Source organism: Pyxicephalus adspersus, chromosome Z, assembly GCF_032062135.1.
Source record: "Pyxicephalus adspersus chromosome Z, UCB_Pads_2.0, whole genome shotgun sequence".
Taxonomy (NCBI): Eukaryota; Metazoa; Chordata; class Amphibia; order Anura; family Pyxicephalidae; genus Pyxicephalus; species Pyxicephalus adspersus.
This window is the reverse complement of record NC_092871.1, coordinates 62,508,699-62,535,743: the sequence shown is the minus strand read 5'-3', so window position 1 is coordinate 62,535,743 and position 27,045 is coordinate 62,508,699. Positions and strand designations below refer to the sequence as shown.

The 27,045-nt window shown below is 39.1% G+C and overlaps 1 protein-coding gene across 2 annotated transcripts in view; it reads left to right on the top strand.

Annotated features, from left to right (window-relative positions):
* Window positions 1–301: 301 nt before the first annotated feature.
* The window catches only part of MIGA2 (mitoguardin 2), a 36,264-nt gene continuing 9,520 nt past the window's right edge, over window positions 302–27,045 (top strand). The window contains exons 1-14 of one of the 2 annotated variants that reach the window (XM_072431027.1): window positions 302–427; window positions 2,499–2,724; window positions 4,312–4,522; window positions 6,233–6,312; window positions 7,271–7,388; window positions 8,265–8,398; window positions 12,664–12,778; window positions 14,468–14,568; window positions 15,168–15,283; window positions 19,554–19,626; window positions 20,793–20,879; window positions 21,228–21,326; window positions 24,319–24,453; window positions 25,024–25,077. In XM_072431027.1, coding sequence (XP_072287128.1) covers window positions 2,629–2,724; window positions 4,312–4,522; window positions 6,233–6,312; window positions 7,271–7,388; window positions 8,265–8,398; window positions 12,664–12,778; window positions 14,468–14,568; window positions 15,168–15,283; window positions 19,554–19,626; window positions 20,793–20,879; window positions 21,228–21,326; window positions 24,319–24,453; window positions 25,024–25,077 — 1,419 coding nt within the window. In that variant the 5' untranslated portion in view covers window positions 302–427; window positions 2,499–2,628. Of the gene's footprint in view, window positions 428–722; window positions 1,003–2,498; window positions 2,725–4,311; window positions 4,523–6,232; window positions 6,313–7,270; window positions 7,389–8,264; window positions 8,399–12,663; window positions 12,779–14,467; window positions 14,569–15,167; window positions 15,284–19,553; window positions 19,627–20,792; window positions 20,880–21,227; window positions 21,327–24,318; window positions 24,454–25,023; window positions 25,078–27,045 lie in introns of those variants that run through there. The other variant, XM_072431026.1, reaches the window with a different exon arrangement.

Sequence of the window (27,045 nt, the reverse complement as noted above, 5' to 3'; positions counted from 1 at the left end):
GTGAGAGTAAGTTTCTCCAAGAGTGACAAAGACCCATTGCATTTAATTATTTGCCTTTTATTGCTTCCTATGTCCCAGTTCTTAAGATTTCTTCTCACCAGGACAGAATGAGAAGGACAGTTACCACAGCAATAAAACAGGCATTATTAGTTACAGCCTTTCCAGTAGCTTCCAATACTAATAACTTTTTGCTGGATTTGGACCTTTTGGTGGAATTTAAAGTGGACCTAAACTCAAAATGCTCACTTCACATAAAAGGATAGACAAGTTATAAAAAAAAGGGCGCAGCTCCTCCCCTTTTTAAAGACTGAACGGGTGCACATTGCCTCCTGGGATATCTATGTCACGACTTTTGGGAAGATCTGGCTGCTCCTTATGCGCACAAAATCGGGCATGCTGATGGATCGAGGGATCTGCGGGACTAAAGGTAGGTTTTTTTTTTTTTTTTTTTAGTTTAGTTCCACTTTAACTATGGGGTCAGACACCAAATTATGACCCTTTTTATAATAGCTTTAAACAAAATCAGAAACACTTCCCCTGAGAAGGCCAGAGAGGATCGAGTGTGAACATCACCCCCAGAATCCTCTTTTACAACCTCCACATTTCCCTGCCATTGACTTTCTCACATGCTGATGTTCTGTTAAATATTACCACGGCCAGGACAGGACATTGTCAGGACATTATATCCACTAATCAGAGAATCCACCGACCAGGAAGCGTCTTCATCATATCAACCGCGAGACCGAAGCAGCTACGCGGATTGGCTATTACAATAGAGATGTGTGCTATCCTCGCTGGCTATTGGTTGTGAGAGCTGTCGCTCAGGTTTCAGGGTTCGGCTGCGCCAGGTTGGAGGGGACGCTGCCCTTCTGGAGGCGAGAAGCGGGGAATGCTTCAGAGACAGCCATGGTCATCCTTAGAATGCAGAGCAGTATGACTTCCGCTTCTCAGGCCCGTGAGGAAGCTGCAGAGAACATGCAGAAACTGGCTTATTGCTCCATGGTATGCAAGCTGAATATTTTCCACATGCACATTGTATTTACACACAGCTCTTTTTCTCGTTGTAGTTACTTTTCCTAAAAAAAAAATATTCTTGGTGATCCTACCCTAAAGGTATTTTTAGGGTATTTTCTTTTAAAGGGTGATAACGCTGTGTGTCACTGTTCTCCTGCATTCTCATGTTGCTTATATCAACTAAATGTAATTTTTTTAACATTTTCTTATGGCAAACCCAAGTGTGTATATCCTAAATCATGCTGTTGATTTAAGGCTGCCTCACCATATGAATAAGCTGTTTACCTCAGCAGAGTGCATCAAAAATAGCAGAATGGTGCCTGCACTGTTTTATTTTTTTATAATTCATTATTGTTTTACAACTGTGTATCCCTAACCACTGGTTGCCAACCTTTTCGGACCTACGAACCACTGAACCTGCAATCCATACGGGGGACATGGTCCGCAGCTCTGGCCCTTGCGCTCCCCCAGCGGGGTCCTTCTTCTTACCTCACTTTGGATCGCACTGGCCAGAACAATGGACCACCAAAAAAATCTGCAGACCTTCAGATGGCAACCGCTGTCTTTTAGGAATATTTGATAACCTTGTCATTTGTTTATTCTCCGTGCAGGTAAGGTAACAATGTAGCATGGCTGGGTATACAAGGTGGTGGTTGGGGATATGTGTAGACAATAGAATTTTTCCTTCCAAGGTGATAATTTAACTTTGTCAACGAACAGCCTGAATTCCTTTAGTAAATCGGTCCCAGTGTCTCCTTGCCTTGAGTCAACTAAATGACAGGTCCTCTTTACCATGGCATAACCAGGCATGGACTATCGCAAGATCATACCATATTGATAGATATAATCAATATTGACCTTCATAATATCAATAGATTGTAGCTTCTAAATATCACCATGCTGACATTTCACAGGCAGAAATTGACCTATGTCTTTATCAATACTGTTGTGTCATTGATGTCATCTGATCATATCAAATATTGAATTGATTGCCCGGATTTTGGGGGAATTGTTCAGCATTAGATTCAGTTTAGAAAAGAGATTTACTCCCCGGTAATGGGGAGCGCAGTCCACATGGATTTTGCTTTTTTCTAGTGACCAATTGACTTTTATCTCCCAGCTTCCCTTTGTAGGTTTGGAGATGAGAGCCTAAATCTGGTTTGTTGGTAAAGATTACGCTCCTAGGTCTTGTTTAATATAAACTGGATTTTTGTCCATTGAACCCAATTTAGGCAGACCCTTGCACTACAGTTATAGTTGGATCTGAAAGACCTTGCAATTGGTTGGTAAAATTTATGGCTGGAAATAAAAACTATATTTGCTTGAATGTATATGGGCAGGATGTGACTGTAGGATGGTTAGCAATGCTGAGATGCAGATGCTTTTTTTTTATGTATTAATTGCAGTTTCTAATTTACAGCACTATAATATACTAAATATGAGTCAGTTTTTCATTCACTTTCATACTTTTCTTTTTCTTTCAGAATTTGTTTGGAAAATGGGACCCTTAATTGCACCTAATCCATGCCAGTTGTTTGACCAAGAATTAGGGGGATTTATTTCCGCATCATTAAATATTATTTTTTTTCTCCACAAACTGCCTAACTGACCAATATGGCGTTTCAGAGAGCAGAGGGCATGTCCATTATTCAGGCCTTGGCTATGACCGTGGCAGAGATCCCAGTGTTCCTGTACACAACCTTTGGACAGGTAAACGCTCTTTGTTATCATTAATGTCTGTGTTTATCATACTTTGTGGATTGAGGAGTTTTACTGTTTGTAAAAAACAATATTATAAGTCTAATATAAATTGTGCTGACATATTACACAGTCCATTGTCATATCACTAACTGTCCTTCAAATGGGGATCACAATCTAATGACCACACCACAGTCAAATGTCATATATCAATTGAAATGTGGGAGGAAACCCATGCAAACACAGGGAGAACCTTCAAACTCCATGCAGATAGTGTACTGTCCAGCATTAGAATCTAGGACCAGTGCTGCAAAGGTCAGAGTGCTAACCTCTGATCCAACATGCTCCGAATGGCAAGAGTAACCAACTCCTACAAAGAAAGAAGCCTAAGGAACAGACTGCAATATCTGGATGAAATGTCCCATTTTCTTCTTCACTTACTGAGCCCTAGGTTGAGACCCACTAGCTTTCTGTACACCTGCAAGGTTTGGAGCTCATAGTTTACCGAACAGTCAGACAAAGGGTCTTCTCTGTAGAGTTAAGCCTTCACTTTTTGCAAATTGGGGGAAATTAGTTAACCTTTACTTCTCTACAGCTTGTTTCCTTAATGCATGTGTGAGAAAGATGGTCTTGATGGGCTAAAAAATGTTGTTTACTGATTGGTCCCTTATTGTTTGAGCCAGATTTTTGATTTTTAGGGCCATATCTTGCTCTCTTGAGGACCCGTACACATTTATTTATTGCCATAACACAAGTTTTATTCTGCTCATTACTGCTCTATTGACGCTAAATAGGACTCCAGGGCACTTAATCAGTAATAGGTTATGTATCCACACTAAAGGCACCACAACACATGTGAACTGCTTAGATTAAGGGCACATGCACATTTTCTGACCTGTTGTCATGCATTTAAAATGAATAATTTGTCAGCCGTTAGGTGCATTATTTGTGAAAAATAATGTGTAGCACACTGTAAGGGCAAATTATTTAGCCGTAAGCATTTTAGCCGACGCAAAAAAAAAAAAAATAATTTGCTTCTTTGATAAGAATGTCTTTGTAACTCATCCCGATGTCTCAAGGTCAGGCAGAATGTGAGGCAAATAGAAAAGACACACATTACAGATTTCTAATCAATAATACAATATTAAATGTATTTTATTTAAAAATGTACATTTACCTGATATTAGTCTCTGTTCCTGTACAGGTGGGCTGCAGTGTGAGAGGACGAAGCAGTACAGTGAGTCAGTCAGTACTGACACAAACCAATATAACAAGGGGAAAAAAGAGTAATGGAAAGAAAAGTTCATTTCTACTGCTCCTCTTTTTACTGATTAGTCACAGGCAGCTGAAAAATACATATATCCAGTTTTCTCCTGACTACCTCTTAGGACTAACAAAGCAGTGCCTTTTTTTGGACTAAAATCTCATTGCATAAAAAATGCACCAATTTTGTACATCACATGTGCAATGATTTTTGTCTGTTATATGTCCCAAGCTGTTGTCCCCCTGCACAACACATATGCCACTTACAATGCTCAGATGCAAAGACTGATTTACACCACAGTAATTGTTTCTTGTGGGTTCATTTTGCCTTTACAGACCACATTCTCCCAGTTGAAGCTGTCCCCCAGCCTCCGCAAAGTCCTCTTTGCAACTGCGATCGGCACAGTAGCCCTGGCTCTAGCAGCCCATCAGCTGAAAAGAAGAAAACATAAGAAGAAACAGATTACAGTGGAGAGTGGAGGCCTGAAACCAGGGGGGGTACCTAAAGCTGTCTTACCTGTCAGACGCACCTCTTCTGTAAAGAAAGGCAAGTCCCTGGCCCACACTTTTAATTGCAAAACCTATAACGTGTTTAAAGCATAACAAAACTCAGAATTTACATAAAAGGGTAGAGAACCCTTTATGTAAGGTAAAAATTGTTTTTTTTTTTTTTTTTTTTTTTTTTTTTTTTTGTAGGTGCAGCACCGCCACCTAATTCTCGGCCGCCTAGGTGGTCGAGAATGAATGGCACTGCAAAGCCTCCCGGATACCTACGTCAGACATGCGCAGAAGGAGCCTTTTTGCGTGCGCAAGATTGGCAAATTTTTTTTCATCCTACGTCACCCGATCTCGCGCCTGGGTGAAGTGACGTAGGATGAAGAACCCGGAAGAGAAGACGGATGCCAAGACGACGCAGGACCTGATGCCGGACACCCCCGGACTGATTGGACTGCCCTGCGTGTTTAAAGTTGTGTGTTTTTATTTTTTGAGTTTTGAGTATAGTTCCTCTTTAAGCTAAAATTACAGCTACATTTGTGACGTAGTTTACCTCTTTCTGGTATAATTTAACATATTTTGTACAATCATTTGTTGAGCAGTACTAGGCATAGATGGTTGATATTTTTTTAAAATTCTCTGAAAAAAAATGTTTTTTTTTTTTTTTTTTTTTGTGCAGTTTTCTCCCCAGCCTCTTTTTGCCTATTAACCACCTTTTTGGATGGTAACTGAAAGTTGGTTCCCTATACAGAGGCTGACACCCAATTACAACTTCTTCCCACCCAATTTAAACTTTTTCTAGCGGGAATACTGGCGTGTATTCATTTCTCCTCTTTGTTGGCTCAATTTGCTGAAACAGGAAGTAGAAATCAGTGGGGGCAGTAATAAAAGCTGAAATAGTTTGTTACATTAAATTCATGTTTGCATATAATGTCTAGATAACATATGAAGCAGACACCTTTGTTTCATGTTATTGAACTTTGTATTTCATGTATCTGGGCTTGTCAGGCATATATGGTGATGAACATAAATAGTACTATGTTACAGTATTTTAAACTGAAGAATACCATTGTGTGGTAGCTGCATTTTTTAAAATCTTTTTATTTTTATCTTGTGATCCTGCCAGTAACACTTCCCATCACAACTGATGTTTTGTAGTACACTGTAATGCATCTGTTCTATAGGCTTGTAATCTTTCAAAAAAAAAAAAAAAAAAGACAATGCACTAATTTGTTGCTCTCATGACCAGTAGTAACACATAATACTTAAATGTGGTAATATGAATTGGCCCTTACAGACCTTTCTATGCATGGAAACATTAATGTAAATGTATTACACATTTGGTATTATAATTATTATATAAATAATATGATAATAATTAAAGAATTTGTTTGGTGATCACATTTACTTGTATATCTAAAAAACATTAAAGTGACCAATGTTTCCAAGGATGGCTGAAACACACAGTACAATGAACAGTTACCAGCAAGAAATTACTGTAAAGAACTTTGCAAGGCCAGAGAAATGCTGCACAATCCTAAAGAACACACAGAGAGAGAGGGCAGGTTAATACTTTTTTTTAGGTCAGACAGACCAAGCTCCAATCAGTAAATGGACATTTATCATTGTAGAAGTATTTACTTGCTGTGTTTCAATTAAGCTAGTAGTGCTCAATACTCTATTAGTAGAATTCTGAGGGTGTTCTCTTAACAGCCTTTTTATCCTATTCTGTTCTTCTTCTGTCTTATATCTGATCTTTCAGGATGCTCCCGCAGAGTACAGAGTCCAGAGTCCTCTTTAGAGCCAAGCAAGCACTCAAGTTCTACTCACAATCTGCCTTCTGTAAGTCTTGTTGCTGCAGGGTATTTTTATTTTTATGTTGGCATAGGTTGCCTTGTTCATTAGATTTAATTATGACACTGTGGAATACTTCTGAGTTGGTCTTTGTTTACCTTTCTTATAAGCTCTCCTGGTACTAGATTTGTTGACAGAATGCTTTTTAGCCGAATCTGCCCCTATCCTTCAGAGTAATTTTCTAAGTGCAGTCTTGCCACTTTCTGTGAAACCTGTTTGCGGAACACTGTAGAGCCGTCAGTTCTGCAAATTGTCAATGAAAAAGAATGGGTTAGGGAAAGACAAGGAGGTGAGTGGTGACAGGTCAGGTTCTGCCTAATCACTCACTCCCACCAGGAGTGACTAGTTAGATCTGTTAACAATATCAATTTTTCCCAAAGAATGTGCATTTATTTGTTTGCTTTTTATGGGCCTGTAAAAGTCCTACTTGTAGGATTGAATCAGCAACTGGGAGCCACCATCTTGAAAATTGTCAGAAGCTCATATATATATATATATATATATATATATATATATATATATATTAGGATGATTAGATGTTTGAAATGCAGTGTACATACTTATGTTTGTTGTGATATGAATCCCCTCTATTTCCTTTTTACAGCAGAACTCACATGGTGATTGGGAAAGTCAGTCTTTGGTGCAAGTCATGTGCTATAGTTACAGTGCTTTGTGATGCCAGTTAACTTTTAATATTTGGAGAAATCAAAATAAATAATACCTAATCAGTATGCTGATGTTCTTCACTCCAAGGCTAGCTGAACTAGATTGTATTACATAACTGCAGCACCAACTGGTGTCTGGTTGAGCTTTGTAAATCTCAAAACTGGTTGGACAAAAATACAAATACTTTAGCAGGTGAAAAAGCCCTATGCATTTCAACAGTGTACTTTTCTAGAGTTCATATTATATGTTGTATTCTTTTCTAATTTTTGCTATTGGGCAGGTAGTAGCAGTGAACTCCTCCAGTGCAAATGCCCCATCACTGGAACCATGGGGATCCCAAGAGATGGATGAACAGTTCACCAAGGATGATTCTAATGCAGAAAATCTGTATATTCAAGGTATTTTTATGTGCTGCATTTTTGGTGTAGTTCTAATAACTTGCATGTAATTTATGATTAGGGCTGTAAAGTGATTCTGTTGCCCAAGATAAGTTAGTTGGAGTTCAAGGTCAGATAGTTGTCTCCCAGACATTTACATTTACTACCACCCTTTCCTTGATCCCCAACTATTTTTCACGTCCCTGGATAATTGTAGTGACCCCTTTTTGGTAATATTGACTACTTTGAGGATTCCAGACTTCTAGAATTTAAATAAAAAAGGGCCAAAATCACAGCCAAGCAACTGTCTTTTAGAAGGAGATGTAAGCAATGGCCGCCTCCAAATTTTTCTCATGACAGGCTTTCCTTAGACAGCCAGAAGCTTATTACTAGACCTTTTTTATAATTTTATTACCTCCAAGCACAAAATTTGAATCTTTGAGTTTTGTTTCCAGTTCCTTATTGCCAGTTTTTTCCCAAAGTTTTTGTCTTTTGTTTTTTCCCGACCAAAGCTGAATACATATCAAATGCCCACAACTCTGACCCACTGCAATTTTACCTCCTGCCAGCCTGTATCATATTTTTATAATCAAAGGCAGAAACAATGCTATATTAGTCACTGCTGATAGACTGCACAGATGCAAACTGTGGGAAGATTGGGGCTGGCAAGGTAAACGCGGTGAGCTGCGGCTGTAGAAACCTCTTAAGAAATCAGACAGGAGAAGGTGGTTTAAAAGTGGGGGCATTGAAAACAAAGTAGGTATACTTTATGTGAAAGGTTATTTACCCTTTTAATTTCCTTTTGTGTGTATGGTAGCCTGCTGTTTATGTAAGCATATGCATTCCTCTTGTGAATAGTAACAAATTGACACCACTGTTTGTTGTGTTGGTGGTTAGGAATGGAGCTGTTTGAAGAGGCTCTGCATAAGTGGGAGCAGGCTTTGAACATAGGCCAGCGATGTAGCTCCAGCCCCCCTACTGCTCATGGCAGTGAACTCCATGAACGCAGCATGTCTGAGAGTTTTCTGGTGGTAAGTTCTCAGGAAGTATTAGACCGCACTAATTGTATTCCTTTAAAGTGTAACCACTGTTCTTTATATAAGGACACATATACACAAGTCGATTCTTTTCAGGTTTCCTTTGATCTGAACCAGTTAAAACCAATCTGATTTTAGAATGTGGACACTGGTCTACTGTTTTCTAGGCTTGGCATGGATAGAACTGCTTTGAACACATTCAGTCAGTCACAGGTGAATATGTTGCTTCTGTATATGGAGATATCTCTGCTAAATTCATATCCAAATAGATGCTTCTACCAGCTTTTGAATTTTGGGGATCCCCTTTTGGATACGGAGGCTGTTATTGAAAAAGAAGGTATTACCATGTCCTTCTCTTGTTAGAAGTGTAGTGTGTGTTCCTCATTGTAAATAGTGGGATGAAATATAGGAATTAACCCATGCAACTATAATCACTGTTTGTGAACACAGATACAGCTTCACGGTGTAGAACCGCATCTTCCAAAATGCATACAGGTCTGTTTGCTTGTTTGCAAGCGCGAGTACGGTGTATGGAAACTATAAGCTAGTAGGTCTTTAGCAATACTTGTTCCTTTATGATATGAAATGGAATATAGGCAATCTTAACCAATGTCATCTATACTACCATGGGTTAACTTCAAGTAAACAAAAAAAATGTTTCAGCTGATCAAAGAATACGTGTTCACACAGTAGATGAGGTTAGTTTAGAAGGGTTTACCAGGACTTAACTGCCTTTTCTTCTAAGTAAAACATTAAAAGATATGTGACAGACTGCCATGATGAGTAGGTTACATGACTAAGAATCTTTCCTATAATTTTGTCCAGGATGAGAATGTGGTCTCCTTTTATGATCCCTTCCAAAGAGCTTCCCATTTTGAGCCCTATTATAAAAGACTATATCAAATGTACACCAGACCCAAAATCTCTTATGGAACTTCGTTGCAGACCAAGATAGATTCATATTTATCAGGTTTTAAATTACCTATGATTACAGATGAACACTTTTGGAGATGCTCAACGGTCACAATACAGAGCAGGAGAACGCTAATCTATCAAAAACAACTGCCATCCAAAAACTCCCCTGTATCTAGCTGATCTATTGCCCCACCTATCGGATCTTTTCAATGATTTTATGAAAGGTGTAGAATGTGCTCTGTTTGGGGTGCCTTATTTTCAAAGAAGGACCAATAGATCTTACAAAAGGGTAAGGTTTATTTACAGCTTAGTATATTATATACATATAAAGGTAAAGGGTATATAGGAAGGGAGCAGAAAGGGGTCCAGCTCTATCTCTAGCACATGGTGATTCTCTCATTCACACAACCATTCACACCAGGGTTTTCCTTGCTTGAACCACTCCCATCTTGAACCATTCCAGAGCAAATCACATTGTTGATTAATCCTTGGTGAAGTCTTGATCAAGAGATTACACAGTTTGTCATTATCCCAATCTAGAGATTGCTGCCACTGGCTCCTGCCTTCTCCAGGAAGACTGAAGCAATAGTAAACTGGTTTGGGCAGGAACTACCACTAGGCGGTCAAACTGGCCAAGGTGTTAATGATCCTCAGGCATCCACTCATGGAAGATCAATCACTGTCTCTTCTCAGCAATCCCTTGATGGTTGTTTTAGGGACTGCATTTGTCTCCACAGATAATGAGGTTTGAAGCTTGTTTTCAATGAGGCAGAATTATCCTTACATACAAGTCATATTCATATCAATTTTGGTAACTTTCAACAACAGGTAAACCAATCCCTCCCCTCCATGTTAAGCTCCCAAAAAATGCGGGTGCCCAAGCTGGGCAAAGACCCGATGGATCACTGTCTTTTTTTATGCCTATCTGCAGATACAGCACTATGCTCTCTACCTTCACTCCTCACCCTGGTTTTCGGACCAAACCTTTTTTGAAATATTATGTGGAGAGGGCCCCTATTCTAAGTTCAGTCCAGTTCATCTATGTAAACCTGTACAAAGTTATCCTTAGATAGCACACACCAGTTGTTTTACATTGCCTGTTACTAGGTTCCAGTCCAGTCTGTAAATTGTTAAAGAAAGGACAGGAGAAAGCTAGGGTTTTGTGCGGCATATAAAGATTGTATTGTGAGTAAATAATCAAATGAAATACCATTTGTACATATCACATTTTCAAAATACATTCTATTGAAACACGTAAATATACAACACACCACGTATCAACACACATTTATTCACATCCAAACAAATATCCAACAATATAAGAGACAACCTACAACTTTAAACACATTAGTAAAACATTTATTTATCAACAATTTATGGATTTGTGATTAAACAATTTATTTTTCCATGTATTACCTTTTTATGTATGACCAAGCTTACTAACTAGTTTTGAATGATGTATTAGTATTACCATGTATCTTTGAACAAGCTCTGAATTATTTCATTGTATCCTTGCTATACAGTCAGATAAACGTTCTCTGTATGTCTCTTGAGGCATGATCAGGGATTATTATGTCTAGCCAGTTGGTCAAATATCCCATGACCTGATAATGGGAATGACCAAGAAAGCACTGTATATTGATTACATATGAAAGTTTTTATTTCATGTTATTCTTTACTCACAATACAATCTTTATTTGCTGCACAAAAGCCTAGCTTTCTACTGACCTTTACATGACCAACAATTTACATGTTTAGGGCAGCGGCTCCACCTGATATGTTTATGGGACAGGATTAGCACCACCCCTTACTTGTCCAGTCTGCTGGAGGTGTGACTCCCATAGAGGTACCCTGGAATAAATTCTCTGGTACTGCCCTTATTCAGGAATATTGGGCCCCAGGTAACCAGCTCCTCACAAATGTTACACGCCAGCTGGTTATGATGGACCCTCTAGGTCTCTCTGTCACTGGTTTACCTAAACCTACCCATAAACTGATTTCACATATTCTAGTAGCAGCCCGCTCATTTATTTCTGCCAATTTGAAGTCCACCCATCCTCCCTTTATGGAAAAACCTATACAAGCGCATTCAGGATGTGCGCCTTATGATTGAGTATCTCTCCATTGGTAAATGATAAGTTAGACAAATTTGAATAGACATGGAGGCCTGGGATGAATATTCAATTAACCCCCCTAGCGGTAATCCCGAGTGTGACTCGGGGTGGCTTTTACTTGCAAAAAGTGGTAATCCCGAGTCACACTCGGGGTAACTTTAAGAGCCCCCCTTACCTTTGCCCCACGCTCCAGATGGTCCTGGTGTGATGCCCGGGTCCCAGTCCGTCGAGGGTTGTGGCCAGGCGGGAATTTTAAAAGCAGATTACAATGTAATCTGCTTTTAAATGGTTTTTACAGTACAGAAACACCACACAACATGAAAAAAAAATAAAAGTACATTTTTAATTTTATATTTTATTTTTAGATTACATTGTTGTCTATTATTTCATTATTTTATTATATAAAATTATTATTTATAATTATGTATTATAATATAATTTATGATTATAATATATTAAATAAATATAATTATCATACCCGGGAGTTAATCCCAAGAATTACAAGCCCACAATATAAACAAAAATTTCTATGCAAAAAAAATAGGATCACTTTTTGCATCAAAAAACTGACAGCATTAGAACGCTAGGGGGCTTAATAATATGAGTCTCTTAGTCTAACACTCCTATACTGAACTTAGGGAACAAACTTTCCTCTACCTCTAAATCCCCTCCCAGATCCTGTACTAGCTTGGGCACTGAATTCTTCATGATTTTTTAAGTTACTTGTGCAATTAAACTATACGAGAGGGTGATTTGACTACCAGTATTGTCTTTACTGTTCATCTGCTGGGTGAACAGGGTTGTTCTGTATTTGATTGGTTTACACTGTGTTGAATATGAATCTTTCAGTGCCTAATAATCACTTTGTTCATTTTGGACTGCTTGTGTACCCCATGTTTCCCATTAGTGTATTCCTTGTTTGTAATGTTCTTTCTTTTCTGGTTTCTGTTCCTTTTTGTCCTTTTTTAATATCTTGTAAAAATGTTATTGTTAAAAAAAAAATTACAATTTAAAAAATTAAATTGATCATGAACAAGTGGTTGAAAATGCAGGCTGTAATTTCACAAGCAGCTTACACCTCTTTTCCATTCACCAGTAATATCCTTTTTTAAATAAATGTTGTTTCCAGCTACAGAATGGGCAATTCAGCATTCACAGCTGATATTAACATTTGTTTTAGTGGACATTATCATAAATGTTTTTAAGGATATTATAATGTTCTTGTTTTAGGTTTCACAGAGCAAAGAGTTGTCAGGCAAGTTAGAAGCCTTGCTGAGCCGTGCCTATAATCTGCAGGAAGAGTTTGGCACCACCATGCCTCATGATAGCATGTTGATGGACTTGGGTAACTATTCTGTAATCTGAATGTGTTATGTGTCTTTTCAAAACATTAGTCTTGTTTTTCAGAAATAAAGATTTGAAACTTCTGTAGAATGAAAAATCTTTTTGACTGGTCAGTTGTTGGACAGTGAACAGTTACACTTCCCACCCATTCTGTTCAGATAAACCACTAATTAGTGTGAACCTGAATAAGCAAAGTGCTTGGTTCTATTGGCAGTCCACCCCCTTCCATCCAAATAGTTAAAAATACTTACCCATGCTTACCCTTCACCTTGTTTACCTGCTGATGCCGTGATTCATGTAAGTTCAGTACTGGTCTGTGTCAGAGCTTTTGACTGTCTCTACCTCTACATGACAAAGCCCAGCATTGGGATATATATATATATATATTTATGATATACATTTATGTAATAAAGCATTTGTTTTTTATTTTTGAATCTGGTAGTAATGTTGAAATATTGCATATGGACATTAAGCACAACACATCTTCCTACATGTACGGAGCAGGCAAATTTTACTTTCCTAACAGAATTTAGCTTTTTTTCAGTGAAGACGAATGGCTTAATGAGTTGTAGGATATTAAGATATTATATTATATTGTGTAAAAAAAAAACAGAAAAAATACAATAAAGAAAACTAATGCTTTGTTACTGGTAATGTCAGTTTGCAGCTTATAGTTTCAAAAGTTTTAATGTTTATTATGTAATCTGCAGATTCACATTCAATTAAATGATTGATGAGGACCTGAACTTCGTAAGTTATATTAAAAAAAAAAAAAAAAAAAAGGTCAAGTGGTGCCAAATAATTGGTCATTAGTATTGTCCGTAGATTCCCTTCAGCTGATTTTTTTCCCTTTTACTAACTCAACTCACACAGTGGGCCTGGTTTTTAAAAGCTCTCCAAGGCTGGAGTATACACTTTCATCAGTGAAGCTGGGTGATCCAGCAAACCTTGAATGGATCTGGCCTACAATTAAAAACATTTGCTAACAAATTATTTTTAAGAAATCCATTCCAGGTTTGCTGGATCAACCAGCTTCACTGTAGAAAGTGTATCCTCTCCAGCCTTTGAGGGCTTTAATAAATCAGACCCAGTATCTCCAGGTGGAGGTGGTCAATTTGGTGTACATTCAGAACTTTGTTTTCTCATGTTTGAGCTGCCCCTTTATGACAGGTGATGACATACCCTACAGAATGAATGAAGCAGAGACATTGTACTGCAGGGTGTCAGACATGACTTCTTCTCTTCAGCAAGTGGAACAATAAGCAGCAGTGGCATCATCAAATCCCACTCCAAACTGAATGAGAGTAGCAGTAAAATGCACTGCATATATACAGTTGTAGGGCACAGTGTTGTCTATATCCAGGTTTTAGGAGGTGATTGGCTACTAACCAATCTTCTCTATGATAATACACGCGATGATAAAGAAAACATTTATTCCTGTGAGTTCCGCCTAAAAAAGTTTCAGCTCCCTACCCTAGGTATTGCATGGAAAGGGAGTAGAAAAATGACTTTAGATATGGAAGTTGCTATACTAAGACCCCAGTTCAGGTTGGTGCCTATTAGTGCCTGCTGTTAGGATTTTTAAAGTTTGAACTATAAAGTTTGATTTTTAAAAAATTGAAGTATAAATATTCTTTTGGTCACATGATGCACCTAATATTCTTTATGCTAATTCTATTTCTATATGTAGAAGTAGCATTAATGTTTCCTCATCTGGAAGGCAAGAGGATGTTGCTGATGGATGATGAGATCAGCACCATATCTGATGAGTCCTTTTTCTCAGCTGCAGAGGTAGGAATATTGCTGCTTAAAATTGACCGCTGCTGTGTTGGTTGAAAATCCATGTCATCAGTTTAATTTTATGCTCTTGGCATTTCCAATTGCCATTTGACTCCCTAAAATTACACATATGGAATTCTTATTGCAGGTGCCATTAAAGTGTGGACTTAAAACAAAGAAAGTATTATGTGAAAACTTCATTTTGGATTTGTCTGAATAACAGATCACACTCTTAGTAGTTCTTCAGCATAATGTGTATCAGTGTTTACCTCAGAAATACTTTCACTGTTTGATGAGTGCTAATATTCATCTGCTGCTTTGCATCTTTTAGCATTTATTGTGAATCGGTATCTGCTGAAGTGTTAACTATTACTGATATCTTAGAGAACATTTGTCTTCCTAAACACTTATATAGAATTTTAAGATAGAGGTGGATGGAAAGAGAAAGAAATGTGTGTACAAATCTAGCTAATAGGTTATATGGTGACCGACTGTTGGGACAGGGAGTGAACAAACTTGGGATAAGTGGATACCTCTTAAAAAAGCTGTCACACTGATATTGCATAGAATTTATTTATTTGAATAATGGTTTTATGTGATTCGACTTTCAGCTGTTTGATGCTTTACAAGTGAACGAAGGCCCCATGATCCCTCCTAAGCATGCTAAAGCATATGAAGAGGCATTGAAATTGGTTCATGCAGGAAAAGTTGCCTGCAGGACAGTAAGGTAGGGATATACCTTTACCAGATACATACTAATAGATCATAATACATTAGTTACAGAGCTATCCGTTCTGTCTTATTTGAATATATTTAAATATTCCTTAATAGGAGATGTCACATTTACCTCATCCTCAATAAAGTGCAGGCGCCTTTCTCCAGTGTATGCGGGCAGTTCTGACCTTGGGCATTCCTGCTCTTCAAAGTTTTATCAGTTTCACCCATCCTGTCGGCCAATTAGGAGATAGCCTCTTAATCATCCCTGGCTATTTAGCTAGCTCAGACACAGCACTCAGCGTTCATGCAACGTGTTCCCACTAGTGCCGAGCCCATGTAGCTGTGCTGAGCATTTCCTCCACAGCTGCAGTTTAATTCAGTTCTCTCCCTGTCTGGCTCCTGTGTTAACCCTTTGTTGCCCAGTCTGTTGTTTTCTAGCCAGTTCCCTTGTGCTGTTCCATTGTACCTCTCTGTGGTTATCCCTGTGTTTCATGGGTCTGCTGTAGCCCCTGAGTCAGAGAAGCTTTGGCGTGGGCGTCTTCACTCAGGAAAAGAAAGGATGCAGTCATCAATAGCACTGAGTCCCTCCTGGCCCTCTTCAAGGAATCTTTGATATACCAGTCCGCACCTCCTCAGCAGAGTGCGCACTCCTTAGTCTCTGCCAAGGGTCGCTCACTGCAGATCAGATCACATTCAAACCCTGGCAGCTGAGCTCACCTGAAACAATGAAGCGCTCTACGCTACCTTCTGGCAAGGCCTGTCAGGCCGCATCAAGGATGAATTGGCTGAATGAGAAATTCCCTCCTCTTTGGATGACCTGATCTCCCTGGCCATGCAGATTGATACTCTTTTTCAAGAATGTTTTCTAAAGAGAACTTGCTTATGCAAGATTTTTTCACCCCTACTAGTACCGTCCTTCCAGTGGCCTCTTGAACTTTTGGCCTCTCCTTTTTCTCCTTCTTTGGAGGAACCCATGGGCCGTTCATGGTGTTTTCTGAAGAAATGTCCTAGCATTTTTCTGAATCTATTGCGGACAGAAAAGACATTAAAAACATTAAAGTATGTCAACAGAAGCTGGGAAACTGCAGCGCCTAGTGTGCTCTGAGGGGGGCATGCTAGGTCACTCTTCCCTCCCCTCCACTTGGTGTCCTTGCTTAACCATTCAGCTTCACTGCAATAAGTCCACAATTGGCCCTAAGGCCTTCATCAACTCCGGGGCAGCAGGCAATTTCATTTCAGCTTCTCTTGTCAAGGATTTGCCTGGCCTATAGAGCCTTTGTTCCAACCCCTCAGTATCTCTGCGGTGGATGGTGCCATACTGTCTTGTGATCTGCTTTCAAACTTTACCCATGTAAATGTCTTTAGGTGTGCTACATCAGGAGTGGATAACCTTCCTTGTTCTTTCCCAGGCCACATCTGCAGTCATACTGCGACTACCATGGGTTTAACAACACTCTCCGGTGCTAGATTGGTCTTTTCCAGAGGTATTTGGCTTGGGGCCCTTCCTGCCACTCCCAGTGTTTGACCAAGCTCAAGCCTCTCAAGTCGCTCGCTCACTCCACATCAGAGGTTGTTCAATCCATCCCATACCCAGCACATGGACTTTCAAGGTGTCGTTCCCAAATGCAAGATGGAGCAGCTTCCTCCCCACCGGTCCTCTGACTGTGCTAGGTATGATCTTATAGGTACGATATCATAGCTATGACCTCATACCTAATGCCACACCTCCCAGTGGTCGGGTATGAGTGAGTACATCAAGAAAAACCTGCAGAGGGATTAATTCGTAAGTCCTTTTCCCTTTTTGGTACAGGGTTTTTCCTAATTCAGAACAAAGATGGACTCTCTGTCCCCGTATTGACTATGGTGGTCTGAATGCCATCACGGTTAAGAACCGCTACACTTATCCCCAAGCTTTTTGACAGTCTCCATGGTGCCCAGGTCTTCTGCAAACTGGACCTCCAAGGGGCCTATAACATAATTTGGATCAAGGACCCAGAAGGATGCTGGCCCCAAGAATTAACCCTCTAAAGCTGTTGAGGCCTTTCATGCCTTGAAGCAAGCCTTCCTTTCTGACCCTGCTCTAGTTAGGCCAGATTTGTCCAGGCCCTTTTCTATTGAAGTTGATGTCTCCTCTGTTGGAGTGGGAGATCTTCTCTTCCAGACCCCCACCCGAGCTTGATGCCCATATGCATTATTTTTAAGGAAATTCTCCCCCACGGAAAATAATCACTCCTTTGGAGATGGGGTGCTCCTGGCCATCAAGCTCGCTCTGGAGGAATGGTGATATCTCATGGAGGTTTCCCCTCACAAGGTCACTTTTTTTTTACAGACTTATCCTAACCTTGATCTCTATCCAAGAATCTGCTATCCTTAATGGTAAATCCTTGGTACCTCCCCAACTCTGTACCAAAATTTTACTTTGGGCATACAATTCTAAACTTTCTGGTCATCCAGTCATCCAGGCAGCAAGTCTGTGCTGTCTGTGCTCAAACAAAGCCTGCCACCTGCGCCTCTGCAGGCCCACTTCTTCCACTCCTTATTCCCACAGAACCTTGATGTCCTCTATCTATGGATTTTTCACAGATCTTCCTCCTTTCCGATGGGTGTATGGGTATTTGGGTAGTCGCGGACCGCTTTTCTTAAATTGCCCATTTCGTACATTTCCCAGCTTTACCATTGGCACCAATGCTGCTGCCAATCTTCCTTCCAGAAATTTTTCGACTACACAGTATGCCCACTCATATTGTGTCAGTTCATGGAGTGCAATTTACTTCCCGCTTCTGGAAAGGCTTTTGCAGAGCACCTAGAGCAGTCAGCTTCTCGCTACAAGAAGATGGCTAATTGGCATCGCAATAAGGCGCCTCTTTTTCAACCTGGGGATGAAGTCTGGCTCTCTACAAAGAGTATTCCTTGCAAGGTGCCTTTTCTGAAGTTTGCTTTATGTTTGCTTTACGTTTTTTTAGATGTTATGCCATTATTGGCAAGGTAAACTCGGTGTGTTAAAAGTTTACGTTTCCCCCCCACATCTCGAGCTGCCCAATGTTTTCCATGTGTCTCTGCCTAAACCGTTGGTCCTGAATCTCTTTTCTTGTCCGTCTTCACTGCCCACTGCCGCACCCGATTCTTCTCAGGAGTATGAAGTCCATCAAATTTTGGACTCCAAAATTTCTTACAAGAAGCTTATTTACCTGATTGACTGGAAAGGTTTTGGTTCAGAGGAGAGATCATGGGTTCCAGCTGCAGATGTGTCTGCCCCTCTTCTTGCCAAGAAGTTCTGTTTTCACTTTCCCCTTAAACCTGGACCTCGGCAGGTGGGGAGACCCCGTAAAAAAGGGGGGGGCTAATGCCACACCTACCTCTTCCTTGTTAAAGCTCAGATACCTCTCTCCTGCGTATGTGGGAAGTTCTGACCCTAGGCATGCCTGCTCTTCGGCGTTTTATCAGTTTCGCCCATCCTGCCAGCCAATCTGGAAAGCCCCTTAATCATCCCTGGCTATTTAGCTAGCTCAGACACCACACTCAGCATTTGGGCAACATGTCCCCACTAGGTGTCTCCACTAGTGTCTAGCCCCCTAGCTCTGCTGAGCATTTCCTCTACATATGTTGGTTATTTTAGTGCTTCCCCTGTCCAGCTCCTGTGTAACCCCTTATTGCCCAGTCTGTTGTTTCCTAGCAAGTTCCCGTTGTGCTGTTCCAGTGTTCCTTTCTGTCTGTGGTTATCCCTGTGCCTCCTGTTACTTCCAGTGTCTGCTGTGTCTGCGGTGGCCCCTGGACCTGACCTCTCTTGCTTGCTGCTTGCCCCAACCCCGACCTTTTTTTGACAATTCTTCTGCCTATCGAATTGGTGAATTTGATGTCCCAGAGGGTTTTTATGTCCATTGAATTCACCTGACAGTGTCCGTGTCAACGGTGTCAAAGGCAGTTAAACAAAGCCCCTCCAAATGAAGCCCTAGAAGTTTCTGACTTGGAAAAAATCCTTTTCATTTTCTGTTCTTAAGATAAAACAAGAATTCAGATTTTTCTCCAAATGTACACAGCTTGGCTTTGATTATACACTAACATTTCGGTACACTTTAGCCCCTGCAGTCTAAATGGGGAATACACAGAGCCAAGATTAAGTAATGTAAGATAATATAAGATAATATTAAGGATTTAGTTCACTAAATATTTTCATTTGTTTTGTAAAGATATTAGTATTAAGGAAAAGCTGATTTTGATTGAGGAGACTTTACCAATGTTTTTTATATAAGACTTTTATATGTGTGTTTTTTGTTTGTTAGAACGGAGCTGTTGGGTTGTTATAATGACCAGGATTTTCTGGCGAAATTGCACTGTGTCCGCCAGGCTTTTCAGGTAAAACAAAATGTCATTTAGGTTATTCAAGATTATAGTGCAGAATTGGGCTACATAAATGTTTCTTATTTTTATATATTAGTTATGCTTTACTTATCAACATTTTTTTGACATGAAAAAGAAATCTCAAAAGAAGGTTAACCTAAGAGAGTCCTTACAGCAAACACTAAAATAGTTATAAATTCCCCAAAAATAAACCATGAAACACCAGCCAAAGAAGGTGGGGTAGTACCGCAAAGGACTAATTATCCTTGCCCACTATTGCTGTAATAGGGGCTGGGTAATACTGCCAATTATCAAATTACACCACCCAATGCCCACTTCTGCTGAATACTTACAAGTAATGCATACCTAAACTTAGAAATTTCACTTTACATAAAAGGGTAGACAACCCTTTTTGTAAGGTAAAAATTCTGTTTGTTGTAATTTTTTTTTTTTTTTAACTGCAACACCCTTTTAAAGAAAAAAATAAATAAAAAGGTACAGCACCTCTAATTCCTAATAGCCTAGGCGATCGAGAATGAATGGGAGCGCAAAGTCACATGCGCAGAAGGAGCATTTTCGTGAAAAGGGGAAGAAATTGCCCATCTCACGCATATGCAGTGAGATCGGCAGTTTTTTTTTTTTTCAACCTATGTCACCTGATCTCGCGCCTGGGTCAGGTGACATAGAAAAACAAACCCGAAAGAAAAGGATCCTGGGACGACGCGAGACCCGACGGAAGACACCTGCGAACCGATCGACTGCGCTGCGGGATTGAAGGTAAGTGTATTTTTTTTTTTTTTTTCAGTTTACTTTCTCTTTAACCCCTCTTTCCACACACACTTCTTATGCATAATGTAAGTTTTTCTGTGTGCAGTTCTTGTTGGGGGCACACTTTGGGGTGTCCACTATGGGGCTACAGAGAGACCATGCAAAGCAAGGTATTCTCCCCATAGAAGGAAGTGCAAGTTCAAGCAAGCGAGTACAGCTAACAACCGATAAATAACATCCCAAGAGTTTGATACAGTCTAAGGGACCTTTTGATGGAAGGGAGAAGCCAGAGCTGGGCTTTAAACATAAATAATTGACTGTGTGTGTGTTTGTAAGCAAATGTGAGCCACATTATCATATTTTCTGTGTCTGTGGTCAGTATTGCTGCAAAAAATATTTTTTTCTGATTGCAGCAATTACTTCAAGATGAAGGGAACCGGTTGTTCTTTGGTGAAGTTGGAAAACAAATGGTGACAGGACTGATTGTTAGAGCTGAGAAGGTATTGCAAAAGAGTGATCTTTTCTTTTTGCTACTTCCTCTTGTACCTGTTGTACCCTGTGTTGTACCCATTTCCCAGCATATCTCATAGCAGTCCCTACATAGCAGCTCTGTAAAAATCACCCTCACCTTTAAAGATAACTGGGAAAAGGGGACTTTCAATTTTACTTTTTTCACACCTCCTACCCAAGGATTGTTAGAGAGCTTTAACAGGACAGAAGGAGCAATAAAAATCCCTTCAGCCTTTTCACATATCGACTGGTAGAAAGGATAACAATGGTCACTTGTAGTGAACTGTATTAATTTCTGTTATATCTAATAATATTTTGTATTTAAAAATTTTTTAAAGAATCCTAAGGGTTTCATAGAGAATTATGAAGAAATGGTGCAGTATGCACTAAAGGAAGATACGTGGCCCACTACTCAGAGAGAACTGGAAGGACGTGGGGTAAGGAGAAGATATGCTCTAAAGATGTCAATGTCATGACTTATGATGCAACAGTAGGCAATGTTAGATCTACTCAGCAGATTATTGACACACAAGTAAAAGGTAAAATATTTCTCTTAGCCAAGTGGCATCTTATGAGAGTTGATGGAATATTGGGCAGTTTAGTTGATAAATGTTTAGCATTCTAGTCCTGCAATGTTTGTTAAACACAAAGAACATAGTCTGCATATAAAGTTTGTATGTTCTATCTGTTGCCCTCAGTCATTGCCAAGGGATTACAATAGTCTTTGTGCCATTTGTAAACATGCAGTATAGGGGAAGTCTAGGTGACAGTCAGCTAGGCTTCAACTCTGTTTTATTGGTTTGTAGGAATAAACCCACTCAAACAATAGTGCTAACAATGTAGGCACCATTCAACCAAAGTCACAGAAGACCAGGGGACAGACTTTGAAAAAAAGAATTATAACTAATAGTATCCCTGGGGTTTTATCAGTGTCTAAATCAATGTAATCCATTTAGAGGGGTGATAACACTGGCCAACAAACATTTCCTTGCCAATCAGTCTAAAGTTATTTCAGGTTATGTTTGATGCACAAATTCTAAATAAGGTATTGGTTTTGCTAGATTGGGTCTAGTTTTGACCTAAATAATAACCAATATTCGAAAAATAATGAAACATGAAAATTAAGCAAAATTAAACTAGATATGTCTACGTATACAAAATTAAATTTTTGAAATACTTAATGTCAATATATTCAGTATATTTACAGAACTAATCACAAAGAAGTCACTGAAAAACTCAGTTTGTATGATTTTCTTTTTTTATGCTAATTATCAGGACAATCACGTTGAAGGCTCCAGCAGTAGTCTGCCATCATGTGTCTATCCCATCTGCCCTGATACTTTTCTTCCATCACCTTTATATCTTGATAGAACCTCTCCCCTTGTTCCTCACTGAAATATCCAAGGTTTTCTGGAAATTTTTGCAAACGGCTAAGGAGATAGTGTACCTTTATGCTCATAGTAGCACCCAAATTTTTAAAGTTTAAGAGCTTAAGAAGTTTAGTACCAGTTCTTCATAACTTTGTGCTTTATGGATACCCAAGAAGTTCTTGACAACCATGACATAGCTGTGCCAGGCAGAAGCTTCAGTATCAGTCATGTAACTTGTGAAATTTGAATCATTTATCAGTTTCCGAATCTTCAGAGACCGTTTTAATGTTTTACATTTTCAATACTCAATCCAGGGAAGAATCTATAAATGTATTTGAAGCAATCACTGTCTTGTTCAGGGCTCCAACAAATTGCTTCATTAATCCCAACTTTGAGTAGTGAAGGTAGAGGGATTTTTGGAAAATTTGAACCATTGGCTTGTTAATGATGTTTGCTGTACCTTTTTTCATGTTTTCCCTTGGAAGCCATGTCACTTTTTTCCAGCTTTGCTCTACTATGCCACAAGCAGATGAAACATGGGTACTTTGTATATCCACTTTGCTGTCCAAGTAGGAAGTTCATAATTTTTAAATCAACACATTGGTGTTGGCGATAGCAAAGCTTTTGCAAGACCATTTTGATGTTTTCGTATTCTTTTTGGTTCTCAAGTTTTGTTGAGTGACCAATTGGAATTGATACATAGCAGTTGCCTGTCTATGAAAAGCCGCCAGTCTTCTGCTCGGTATTCTGATACTCCCATATGGGCTAGTAGTCCAGGGATGTTACAACAGTACACAAAGTCTCTGTCTTCACTGAAATATGGTAGGAGTGTCATCTCTCCTGTCTTTGTGACAGTTCTTTTCTTTTAGCCTGGATGCTAAAAGTTCAGAGGCTTGTTTTGACAGATTTAGGTCATGTATTAAATCACTGAGCTAAGAAAACTGCTGGTTTAATGAAACACTTCCTTCATATTCACTTCCACTGCTAACTCCTGGATTACATTCCAAACCCTGTATATCCTCCATGTCAGATACTGGAATATCAGGGAGTGTAATAAACACTGGTGTGGCAACATCAGCACCATGCGGCACAGGTCATCTTGCTGATTCCAAATCAGGGTACTCCCACTTGTTTTTCTTGTAGCAATTGAAACCTTTTACATTCACAGCACAAATATAACAATCATTGTGATGATTTTTGGGCCCCCTCCATACCATAGGTACATCAAATTTCAAACTTTTCAGTTTTCCATTTTTCCACTGACGTAGACACGCTACACAAGTTTTGCATACCATATTGGGAGCCCAAAACTTATCTTGGTCCCCCAGTTTAATACCAAAAGATGCAAGATATGCTTTTTTCACAAATTTTGTAATGTTGCTTCTCTCTCCTGAGAATATTCACCACAAATGTAGCAAAACACATTAGGGCATTAAAACAACTTCCTAAAGAACTCCTATTTCTGTAAAAAAAAAAAAAAAGAAAAAAAGAAAATGTATGAATAAAAAAAAAAAGTAGGCAAATCAAATTATAAAAATAATGCTACATTTATTACATACAATGCAAAAGAAATGTGTGAATAAAGATTGATAATAATATGCTGTGTTAACATTTGTTATTGATAAAATTGTCTATTCCAATTCCTGTATCACAAGAACTAGAGCCAATTCAATGAAACTGATGTCATTTCTGGACTTAGTAGACCTCAAATACATTAAATATATTAAAATATCCTTGGCAAGTGAATTATTTTTTTTTTTTTGCACTGTGTAATCTTTACAATGCTAGATCTAATGTGAGATATTCTTTAACTCCAGCTTTTATGTGTTGTGTGACTTTAGTGTTAGATACTTTGTTTCCTCCCCTCATCACCTGTACACTGCATTGAACTGTTTCCTTTCCCTAATGCCAGATACTTGGCCATCCTCCTCCAACTCATATGCTGTATTTATTTGTTTTACTTCCTTAATGTGGGAGACATCTCCTCTTTCTTCATCCATTATACACTATATGTCCTTGTTTCTTTTCACTGTATATACATTTTTTCAATTTCCACTAGGTGGTCTTCATGAATTTCTTTGACATAGCACTAGATTTCATATTGATGGATGCCTTTGAGGATTTAGAAAATCCACCTTCTTCAGTAATTGCTGTCTTGAGGAACCGCTGGCTGTCTGATAGCTTCAAGGAAACTGTGAGTAAATATTTGTGTTCCACAGATGCTTATATTGGATAAACCATTGTGTTGAATTTTGGATAAAGTAAGAAAAGGTTAGGATTTTGTTAGGTTATTATTGCTGTCTGTGGCTCCTCTACAACTAGGGAAATTCCACATTTTTGAGTTATCTGAATAGAGATGATATCCAAGGTTTCACTGAAAAGAGTAATTTTTTTTTTTTTTTTTCCTCACTTTTTACTGCCTATAGGGGTATGAAGTGAAGAAAAATCTTCCTTCGTGGGTCAGATAAAAATAAAACATTTCCTGGGGTTTACCATTCCCTACTCTTTCTTAAACAAAAAAATGTATGTTATGACTTGAAATTCATGGAAAAACAGCTAACATGTTCAGAGCTTTACACAGACTTTAGAACGTAAATTCACCCACCTGAGTATGGAAGCCTAAAAAAAGCCAGACAACTAGTACTCTGCAATGACAGCCTCCATATTTTAGGTTTACTTTAGTAAATTGCTAGAAAACATATTATTTGTTGTTTTGTTTAAATCCAACTTTGTTTATAATTCATTAATTCTATCAATGTTATAGGCATTGGCAACTGCATGCTGGTCGGTTTTAAAAGCTAAGCGAAGGCTTCTCATGGTAAATATTTTGAAAATCCCAATTCTGTTGACTAGCTAAGTGTACACATTTAACAGTCAAGCTTGGTAATAATACATGGATGTATAATGGCTTACAATATATTTAGGGAAGGGAACATGGTACCGTGGTGGACATTATATGCAGTAGAGAAGTACAAAAGGTATTATTGGTAGGCAGTATGTGCAGATAAGAAGTACAGAGAATATATGGTGGGTGGTATGCAGAAGGTGAATGTGAACGGTAATATGGTAGAATAATGGGCTTTTGACCACTACATTACATTTTGACCACTACATTTTTGACACTAATACATCTTATGGTCTTCATTTTCCTGAGTATTTTTACCCTTTTGCTTCATGAATAGTGATAAACAACACTGAACAACAAGATCTCTCTTTATATAAATTAGCAACCTCTCACACACTTCTATATATATTTTGTTAAATAGTTTGGTGCTTGTTTCCCTACAAAAGGACATTCCCATCATATCTCCTTTAGAAAAAATTGCAGTTTCTCTTTAACAAATAAATCAACCTGTGAAATAAATCCACCAGGGGGAGTGTAAAAATGGGCATGTACAATGATGTCATCGTCAGGAAAGTTCACAGCTGTGTTTGTGTATGAATGCAGCCTTACATCTCTCCGAGTACAAATCTCCTAAACAGTATGTCGTACAGATCTGAAATTTTCAGGGTACACAGGGGACCCTCATAGATTGCAGTACCCCGATTTCCTTTCCCCACCTTCAACAATTTTTAAAATATGGGGGTCATTTTACAAACTAGTGAAAATTGAACATCAGGGTTGCTGTTTAAAGTAAGTGTGTCTAGAAGCCCAAGATTAAACATACATTTTATGGACCCCCAGGGGCCACTTACATAGCAAAGAGGTGTGAACCCTAGATTTTTACCTACCTGTCACAAAACAAGAAATGTCATACAACACTACCCTGTCCCCTTCCCTACTTTAAACCCCAATATTCTTGGAACAGGGAGATGTACAAAACCAAAAATGTAGTGGGGGACACCTGTGACTAACACCCCCTAAAATTTAATCGTTAGGCCATCGTCAGAACATAAAGAACTTTGCCCATTAAACAAATCCACTCTGTTACACATTGCTTAAGACATCAAGCACCTGAACCTCAATATCTCAGGAACGCGGGGGTACAGGTGAACAAAATTAGGTGCATGTGGGGGACACCTGTGGCTGACACCCCCTAAAATTTCATTGTTAGGCCATTGTCAGAACATAAAAATAGCTGCCTGTTAAAAAAAATCTACCCTGTTACACATTGCTTAAGGCTTCTAACGCTTTAACACCAATTTCTCAGGAATGGAGGGGGTGGGGGGGGGTACAGGTAAACAAAATTAGATTTACAAGTGGGGGACACCTGTAGCTAAAACCCCCTAAAATTTCTTCGTTAGGCCATTGCCAGAACATAAAAAACTCTGCCAATCCTCCGGGTCAAATCCACCCTGTTACACATTGTTGGGAGCTTCTAGCACAAGAACCCCAATTTCTCAGGAATGGGGGTATAGGTGAAAAAAAATTGAGGTACAAGTGGGGGACACCTATGGCTAATATCCCCTAAAATGTAATCATTAGGCCATCGTCAGAACATAAAACCCCTGCCCATTAAAAAAATCTACCGTTACACATTGCTGCAGGCTTGTAACGCCTGAACCCCATTTTCAGTAATGGGTAATAGTGGGTTCTTTATGTTCTGACAATGCCTTAGTGATGAAATTTTAGGGGCTGTTAGTCACAGGTGTCCCTTACTTGTACCTCTAATTTTGTTCACCTGTACCCCCCTGTTCCTGAAAAAAAGGGGTTCAGGTGCTTTAAGCCTCCCGCAATGTCTAACGGTAGATTTTTTTGATGGGCAGAGTTCTTCATGTTCTGACCAGGGCTGCGGAGTCGGTAGATAAATCATCCGACTCCTCTGTATTTACAGTATGTCCGAAG